The 9606-nt window shown below is 37.9% G+C and overlaps 1 protein-coding gene across 1 annotated transcript in view; it reads left to right on the forward strand.

Moving 5' to 3' along the window:
* The first annotated feature begins 1718 nt into the window (after positions 1 to 1718).
* LOC107713890 (pro-neuregulin-3, membrane-bound isoform-like) overlaps positions 1719 to 9606 on the forward strand; it is a 255973-nt gene continuing 248085 nt past the window's right edge. Inside the window, exon 1 of the mRNA XM_016519536.1 lies at positions 1719 to 3089. Coding sequence (XP_016375022.1) covers positions 2390 to 3089 — 700 coding nt within the window. The 5' untranslated portion in view covers positions 1719 to 2389. The remainder of the gene's footprint in view (positions 3090 to 9606) is intronic.

Below are 9606 nucleotides of genomic sequence, written 5' to 3' on the forward strand. Positions count from 1 at the left end.
AAACTTTAAATATAAATCTTTTTTTTTTTTTTTTTGCTGAAAAAGAATCCAAGATGACATATGTTAGTTTCTAATTATAAATTATATTTCATGACGCCTTAGAAATAGGCTTTGAAATACGCTGTCAAAATTGCCATATATTTTATTTATAAAATCTTTATAATAATAATAACAATAATAATAATAACAAATTTAATATAATTTTTTTCCTATGTTCTGGGAGTACCATCTTGGAAATGAAATTGCTTCTCACTCAAGTTGTTGTTGACCAATTTCAGTAACCTGCCTGTTAATTGAGACTTTCAGTTGTGGAATTAAGCGTGGCTCATGGGAAATGGCTTGTTTGTACAGTGGCATCGGTGCCTCATCTGTGAAACATCTGTGCCTCTAGGTGTCAGTATTAATCCAAGTGGGCTGCCATATCATCCAGCACAACATAAACAAGAAATTATTGAGTACACCTTTAAAACAAGTTAGAACCAACAGGAAACAAACTAGCATCTCTGTTGTCTTTGAGTATTAAAGTGTTATCCACTCCCTTTAATTACAACCCTTTTGTGTTGCACAACAGTCTATTTAAAAATACCACCCATTAGACACTGCACACGACTTCTAATTTGTGCCATCCATTAAGTTTCCTTCCCTTCTTAGAGTCTTAGACGTGAGGAGGGACTGGTTGCATGATTGACAGTCCTGAAAGAGAGATGCTGAGACTGTTTACAGCAGTCAGTAATCTCTTTTTCTGCTAATACCACAGAGCACTGACACGGATCTCTTTATTTCTTTCCCGTATCTTGTCTTTCTCTCTCTTGCCCTCTGCTTCTTTTGTTTTCTATCTCATCCTGCTGTGAATGCTTTCTCAACTTGTACTTATCTCTCCTTGTTTCTCCCTCCCTCCCTCCCTCCCTCTCTCTCTTTCTCTCTCTAAAGGGGTGGGGAATGTTCTTGTGAAGAGAGCAGGTGCAGTGCCTCCCCTCTCTCTTTTTCTCTGTCTGTCTCTCTCTTTCCTGGCATCAGCAGTGGGGAGAGTAGAAGGCTGTCTGTGTATGTGTCTGGCTGCAGTGTCGTAGGCTTGAGCAGCGGTAAAATCCCACAGGAGATTAGAGCGGGAACACACGCTAGTCCGGACGCTTTAGAAATGGCAGCCCTAGGATAGAGCAACAGACAGGCAAAACAAACACAACAGTAATGAGGAATGGATGAATGTTGTCTCATGGAAAACCTGCACGCTGTCTCTCTTTTTTTTAACCTTCCTCATTTTCTCTTTCTCTCCGTCTTTGACAAGCTCACTCCTCCCTCCCTCCCTCCTTCCCCTCCATCCCTCCGCTCCGGTCCTCTCCCTTCCTCTCTCTCTCTCATTCTCTCTTGCGCTCTCTCAGTGGAGGAATGTAGATAGAGGCTGAGCGTACACCCGCTGCTCTGCACGATATCAACGGCTCGCTCTACGGTGGTGGGTCGCTCATCAGATGCTGTTCAGAATGGATTTGTACTGCTAACGGATTTGTCCATCCACCGTCTCTTCCTGGACAACTCTGCACCTGCCATTGCCTCCTCTGCTGGGTTTATTGCTCAGCTTGCACATACCGGGATCCGTGCTGCAGGTCCCTTGCTCCCTTAAGAATGCTGTAAATCAGCAGGAGCTTTGGTCGAGGAAAAAGGGACATATTGCTTTACGGTCAACGCCGAGTCCTCCTTCGTGAGGGAATAATATGTATAGCTGACTCAGCGCTCGAATACAAGACTGTGAGTCAGATCAAGACCTTGAAAATGAATTGGTAAGAACGAGGGAGCCAGAGAGAAAAAATATGAGCCAGTTTTTAACTTTTACTGAACTCAACCTTCAAATATTGCAATGAATGGAGGAACGAGGTCGGAGGATAAATCTAACGGTGGTGTCATCTGCAAAAAGATGGATTTGATAATCTGACGACAGAGAGTGCTGCTGCAACGGCTGGTGCTTGGAGTCAACATGCAGATGATTGCACTCCTCCCTTTCCTTCCACCTTCTTTGCTCAGCACCTTTATTTAACATTTGTACCATTTTAGTGATCTTACGACGAGCTGGAAGTCATCTGGACGTATTGGTGGAACTGGACTAAAGGACTGTCCTTTTTACCGGATTCTGCAACCGCTGAGATTTCTACCTCCGGAATTCTATTGGGTGTATGCGCTTGTCTGTTTGTGAGTGTGTGTATGTGTATTAGTTGTGCGTGGATGTGATTTGTCTGCCTTGATGTGTTCATAACTATTTCTATGTTCTTGAGGTTGTGATTTACTTTCCCATTTTTTTTTCCAATGTCTGGCTTTGCTGGCCAGCGTTTCGCCTTGTGCTGTCCATGTCTGCCGAGTGCCCGGCCGTGGGGTTAACCCTTACCGTGCCACAGGCGAGATGAGTGACAGCTCTGGAACAGTGAACAACTCGGGGGCTATGGTACTGGAGGAGCCCGATGGAAGAGGTGGCTCCGGTGGACGTGAACAAGCCCAGGCCCCTGCTCGTGGTGGCATTTTAAGGTGTGGGAGCTGTGCCCTTTGGCCCCGCCAACAGACTTGGCTCTGCGTGGTTCCGCTTCTCATTGGCTTCATAGGCCTAGGGCTCAGTCTGATGCTGCTGAAATGGATCGTAGTGGGTTCTGTGCGGGACTACGTGCCTACTGACTTGGTGGATGCCAAGGGAATTGGCCAGGACCCCATCTTTCTGTCCAAGCCTAGCACTTTTCCTAAGGGATCTGACACCACCACCACCACAACCACTATTGGAGGGGTCAGCTCGGCCAGCCCCACCGTCACCACTGTGGTGCGGAGCAGGACTCGAACGGGAACTCCTCCGAACGTTCCCCCTAGGGGTGGTGGTGCATCCGGAAGCCAGGTGACGCAGAAGAGCCCTTCTACACGCTTTGTCACACGTAATCCCACCTTTACGACCACCGTGGCCTCTACCACAACGTCTACTGTCCATACGTCCACCTCCAGCCCCTCTCCCTCCAACCCTGCCGTTCTAAACGACTCCACCCAAATGTGGACCAGAGAGCAGTCATCCACTGAGAGGCACGTGACCAAGCCTGGTCAAACCCACGTCAGCCGCAAGACACGTAAGTTTGATACTTTCTGATCGTTTCTTGATGGTTTTTGCTTTGGCAAGAGATGTGCAGTGCTGCTTCTGATGGGGACTGTTGGTGATCAGGGTTTTTTTGTTGTTGTTGTTGATTGCAGTTTTGCATGGTACTCTTAGCATGTGTATACTGTGTTAATGACATTTTGCTTTGGCAAGAGATGTGCAGTGCTGCTTCTGATGGGGACTGTTGGTGATCAGGGTTTTTTTTTGTTGTTGTTGATTGCAGTTTTGCATGGTACTCTTAGCATGTGTATACTGTGTTAATGACATTCCAGATGCGAAACATGACGGACTCGTGGCTGTGTGCAGTCCCATCTATCATGTCGCTAGGGAGCGGCAGATGCACTAATGACAAACAGTGACTCTGACCACTCCCTGTGTTTCAAAATATGATAGAGTGAATCGATAAATATAAAGAGAATTTCATAGGTGTAATAGTGTAAAACAGCTTTACTTTTTCTTATTTTGTATTTTTCTCACTGTCTGCAACACATGAAAAAGCTTATGTATCAGGATGTCAGTTAGTGAACATCAGAAGATGTTTCTAATAATGGTGTCATACTTTGCATAGATTTATGTAATTGACAGATACTACACATTTTGCTGTTCATTTAAAAACTACAGGAGCCTCTGTAAATAAGAAAATGGTATTGCATGTGCTAATGGTACATCCCAGTGTAACATCAATGGCATTTTAATTGTCTGTGCACGCATAAATTGATAGAGTGAATCAATAAATATAAAGAGAATTTCATAGGTGTAATAGTGTAAAACAGCTTTACTTTTTCTTATTTTGTATTTTTCTCACTGACTGCAACACATGAAAAAGCTTATGTATCAGGATGTCAGTTAGTGAACATCAGAAGATGTGTCTAATAATGGTGTCATACTTTGCATAGATTTATGTAATTGACAGATACTACACATTTTGCTGTTCATTTAAAAACTACAGGAGCCTCTGTAAATAAGAAAATGGTATTGCATGTGCTAATGGTACATCCCAGTGTAACATCAATGGCATTTTAATTGTCTGTGCACGCATAAATTGATTAATGCGTCATCATGCCTGATAGCTCGCACCTGCTCATAGTATTACCTGACGCCAAGGTATGCTGTCCATATGTGATTCTGCTGTGGGATTATAGTGCCTTTACTGTAATCCTTTACTCAGAATGTCTGGATAGAGATGTGTTCACAATTTAATGATCACATTAATTTGCATACAGTGGACAGCCTGTCCACAGTGACATTTAGGAAGTTTAGCGTTATGTCTGAATACTTGTCATAAGGATTACAGTAACTCTTTGTAGTAGGGTTTCTGTTCTAGCGCTGTGAATATTGTAATATTTTGAAGAGCCCTTTCTTTGAATTCAGATGGTAATGTTGGATCATAGTGTCGGGTAGTAAGAGGTTGTCATGCCTCACCAATCTATGAGATTACATCACACTTGTTTAATCCAGATTAAATTACCTTCATTAATGGAAGCTGCTACTGTTAAATTTACTGTTAGTCTTTAGGAAACTTACCTTGTAATGATTTTGGAAACCTGCTCTGTATTTTCATTTCTTGGTTTTACAAGAAGTTTAAAATTAAAATTTTGCAATAAAATTGTTACCAGATTTTTTATGTGTTTTCAAATTAGGAAAGCATAATTTTGTCACAATTAGTGTCCATTTTCAGGGCTCAACAAGGGTGGCCCACAAACAACATGGGTGACAATGGGAAACAACATAGATAGGTTTTGTCAAAATTGTAAGAAGTGATAGTCTTAGAAGAAGCATCAGTCAGAAAGAAAACTGCATTGAAACACTTTTGCAACTTTTATAAATTGAAGCAGTTGTGCAGTATTATAAATTGTTTGCATAATTATATTTTGTGAAAAAGCTGGAATATATATTTTTTCTAAATAACAAAAAATGTCAAAAGCAAATAATAATTCATGGAGAAATAGAATTTTTCTTGCAAATATAAAAATGTTGGTTAAAAAATCCTTACTGTTGACCCGTTTTTACAAGCACAAAGAGTCTCTGTTTATAGTAATGTAGACCTACCTCAACTCGCAGTAATAAAAAAGAACCAATGGATTTCATGAGGTGTCGTAAGGCTTTGAACAAGTCCTTATCGTATACTTTGGTTGTACAATAATTCATTACCATTGCAATTGTCTGCCAGAGGATATCTTAATCCTTTATGTCTCCAAGCAACAATTGCCTACCTTTATCAATAGCACAGAGAAAAAGATAACTAAACCATTTGTGATCCAAATGCATTTGAGAGCTCACAGCTGTGGCTCGACTAAAAACCCATTACTGTTAACCATATTTGATATTATAGCTAGAAACAGATCTTTCTTTGAAAACTTTCCAGGCAAAGAGGCCATTTTGTTTTCATAGAATATTATTCTACAAGATTGGCTATGGTGAATTGAGTGGCCGGTAATTTTGTGTTTTCCCTTTTGTACTTCTGTTAGTTATGTTTTATCTTTTTAAGATCACCTAGAGGAGGGTTGAAACCTTAAATATTAATGCTTAGAAAGAGAAACATGTTCAGTATGTAGAAGAGCATGTGAATAATTGACAAGGGTGTGCTGAAAAATTATTAGGGAAAGGGATGAAAAATGTGCAGGGTTTTATAAATAGAGGTGGAGGAGAGGACGATGAAAGCAGACAGTGGTGACTGGATTGAGCATATCAATGTGTGGAACATGCCAGAATTGGAATCTCTGTAGGGGGAAATGTTACTTCTAGTCAATACTTCTAGCCATATATAATTTACATTATTTTATATAATATTTTACTATTATTATATAATATGTTCCTGTGGCTCAGTGGTAGAGCATTGTGTTAGCAGCGCAAAAGGTTGTAGGTTCAATTCCCAGGGAACACACATACTTGTAAAAAATGTATAGCCTGAATGCACTGTAAGTCGCTTTGGATAAAAGCATCTGCTAAATGCATAAATTATTATTATTAAATTATATAATATTATAATATAATACTTAAGAGATAATTCACTAAAAAATAATTTGCTTACACTCATGTCGTTCCTGTATGACTTAAGATAATTAGAAGATAGAAGATAATTTAAAGTCTTTTGTTTTGCCTTTGGTGCACACAGTTAAAGTAATCAACCCAGGCACGCTGGAAAATGTGCCTGAGAAATATTGCCTGAGCAATCATAATTTGTGTGAAAAGGAATGAAAGTTGTTTTACTGCCTCTAGTGTTTATTGCAGAAAATTGAGATGGACTTAGTTCAGTTTGCTTTAAATTTGATTTGGAGTGTCATATATAAACCAGATTACTTTCATTTAGGCCAAACATGACTTGAATGCTGTGGTGAGTGAGGTCATCACTTCTCTGAAAAGAGCTGCATCAGCTTCAGTTTTTGGCCTGATCCCTGTGCTGTTTTTGTATTCTTATAGCATCCAACCCCTCTAGAAACACAGGAATGCATTAAAATGGGGGAAAGGTTCTTTAACAATCTTATTTTGGTCTTTTCAAATCTGCAGTAAAATATTACATTTTATGAAACTGATTACTAGAAAAAGATCAAATCTTTGTATAGATGTATTTCTCAAAGTACAATGGCCCCAGGAATGAAAGTAGTTGCAATTTTACTTCTATAGTGTTAATTTCAGCTGGAACCTGCAGTGAATGTGTTTGGACTTTTGTAGGTAAGGTACGTTTTTCCAGTGAGCCTATGATGAAAGTAGACACTCATCTTTTGCCATGTCCTTATGCCATTTCAAACCTGTATGACTGTAATTTGAGTAAATTATGACAGAATTTTTGGATGAACTGTTCAAGTTGGTCATTCCATTTTGATGTTAATGAACCTTGAATCCTTCATTTAAATTGTTTAACTTATTAAACCAGTATGCCGGTAAAGTTTAAACTGCTGTATAGTTGCAGTGCCATACATCAATTGTTTTTAATTGTCTTCTTTTTTCTAGCTTGTAATGTAAGAAACCTTATTTTTCCCAATGATTCAGTCTAGATTTTATGGAAATGAAGGCCATTAACAGTCATTTGACCACTTTATGTTCAAAATGTTTTATCTGTTTAGTTTTAGGTTGAAATTAACATAAAAAATGTTGACAGCTGACATTTTTGCATGAGGGATGACTTTTAGAAAATACCAGTAATGATTATAAACTCCTGAATGCCTATTTGTGAAGTGTTGAACTCTGGTTCAAATGCAAATCATTTCTGTATTTTCCATTTAGTTATGCACCAAATAGTGCAATCTTGAATCTTAAATCCGTCACCTTTCTGGGGGTAACAAATACGCCTCACAGGAGAAAAGCTTAAATCGTTGACAATAAAAGATGCATGGGATGTTTATAAGAAAACAATAAGCTGTTCATCAGCTATGCTGGAGGCAAATGTTAAAGGAGGAAGCTTTGTCTTCATTACCACAGGTTTAGTTTCTGTCAAAGGGTTTGGGCGTCTAAATCAGTCATATAGAGGATCATTATAAGCACTGTTTGGAAATAGATCTTTCATTGATTCTACGAAGATAGAGATACTTGTTTATGACATTGAATTCAATTAACAAATAGCTGCATTAAGTCTTGATGCTTTCTGACACAGACTAATGCAAATTTTTGTGTGCATGCTTCACATGGTTCAACATTACTTACTCTTTTCTGTGCTCACCATTTTAATCAGTTTATAATACTAATATTATGCACGCTCTGAAAACAAGTTATCTGTCATAATTTGCTTGTCAAGTAATTTCATCTTGTGTTAAGAATTTGGATATATATTTTTAATATTATTTTCAGTGTTGTGTTAATTATGTATGATGTCATTTGGTTTGCCCATTGCTTTTTTGTTTCTCCTGCTTCCCTTTTATTTCTTCTCTTTTGTCTCACGGTATCCTGTGCTTTTGCAGGCCTACTTCAAACCCTTTAATATCTGTGGACAAACAAATATCAAGTTGCTTTGGCGGGTTGCCTTGGTCACTTGATGGTGTTCAGGCTTTTCAGCCTAATACCACATTGTGACTTTAAATAGAGCTGACCGGCATGACAAATGAGGACCATAACCCTCAACAAACCATTCTGTTGAAGCTCAGCCAATCAGAGTTCAGGGATAATGTTTTCTCTCAGCCCAAAAATACAGCCCAGCATAAAGGAACACAACCCCACTGTGAATCCTGCTTATTACTGTTGCAGCTTAAAGCTTATTGAAATATCCCTGCCAACACGAAAGAACGCTGTAGGAAGATGTTTAGCTAACTCTCCACCATCGTAGTATAGTAATACTGTACATTCAAATCAAGAAGACATGGAAGTGAATATATTAGGGCTCTCAAGGGATTAATTTTAATCAAATTAATATTTATCAATTAATAGCACATCAATTTGGTCTGAGAAATTACCCCCCAAAAGATCAGTCATTATTGTGTTAAATGAGAAAATCAGTGATTAGACATTACAAAAAATAATCTCTATTCAAGACAGAATTTATTACACATGAACTTCTAAGGCTACAATGAGGCCATAGCATTGTTTTCAGAAGCTGCGTCTGAATTGGCACTTATTATTTACATAGACTGTTCAGAGGTGGCATGAATGCATTTACGCTACAATTAGAATAGCATAAATAATGCTGTGAGATTAATTGTTTTTTTTTAATGCTAAACTATTATTGTACATAAAACAAAATACATGAGACAAAATGGAAATATAAGACAATATAAGGCAAAAACCATACAGGGACATTAATTTGTCAGCAACTGCAAGGTGATGTACAGGTCTGATCTAGTTATAACATTTGTAAAAAAAAAAAAAAAAAAAAAAAAAAAACTTTTTTTTTTTATAAAAAAATCAGCTTAAAGCTTATTGAAATATCCCTGCCAACACGAAAGAACGCTGTAGGAAGATGTTTAGCTAACTCTCCACCATCGTAGTATAGTAATACTGTACATTCAAATCAAGAAGACATGGAAGTGAATATATTAGGGCTCTCAAGGGATTAATTTTAATCAAATTAATATTTATCAATTAATAGCACATCAATTTGGTCTGAGAAATTACCCCCCAAAAGATCAGTCATTATTGTGTTAAATGAGAAAATCAGTGATTAGACATTACAAAAAATAATCTCTATTCAAGACAGAATTTATTACACATGAACTTCTAAGGCTACAATGAGGCCATAGCATTGTTTTCAGAAGCTGCGTCTGAATTGGCACTTATTATTTACATAGACTGTTCAGAGGTGGCATGAATGCATTTACGCTACAATTAGAATAGCATAAATAATGCTGTGAGATTAATTGTTTTTTTTTAATGCTAAACTATTATTGTACATAAAACAAAATACATGAGACAAAATGGAAATATAAGACAATATAAGGCAAAAACCATACAGGGACATTAATTTGTCAGCAACTGCAAGGTGATGTACAGGTCTGATCTAGTTATAACATTTGTAAAAAAAAAAAAAAAAAAAAAAAAAAAACTTTTTTTTTTTATAAAAAAAT

Source organism: Sinocyclocheilus rhinocerous, unplaced genomic scaffold (genome assembly GCF_001515625.1).
Source record: "Sinocyclocheilus rhinocerous isolate Xijiao unplaced genomic scaffold, SAMN03320098_v1.1 scaffold1170, whole genome shotgun sequence".
NCBI classification, from domain to species: Eukaryota; Metazoa; Chordata; class Actinopteri; order Cypriniformes; family Cyprinidae; genus Sinocyclocheilus; species Sinocyclocheilus rhinocerous.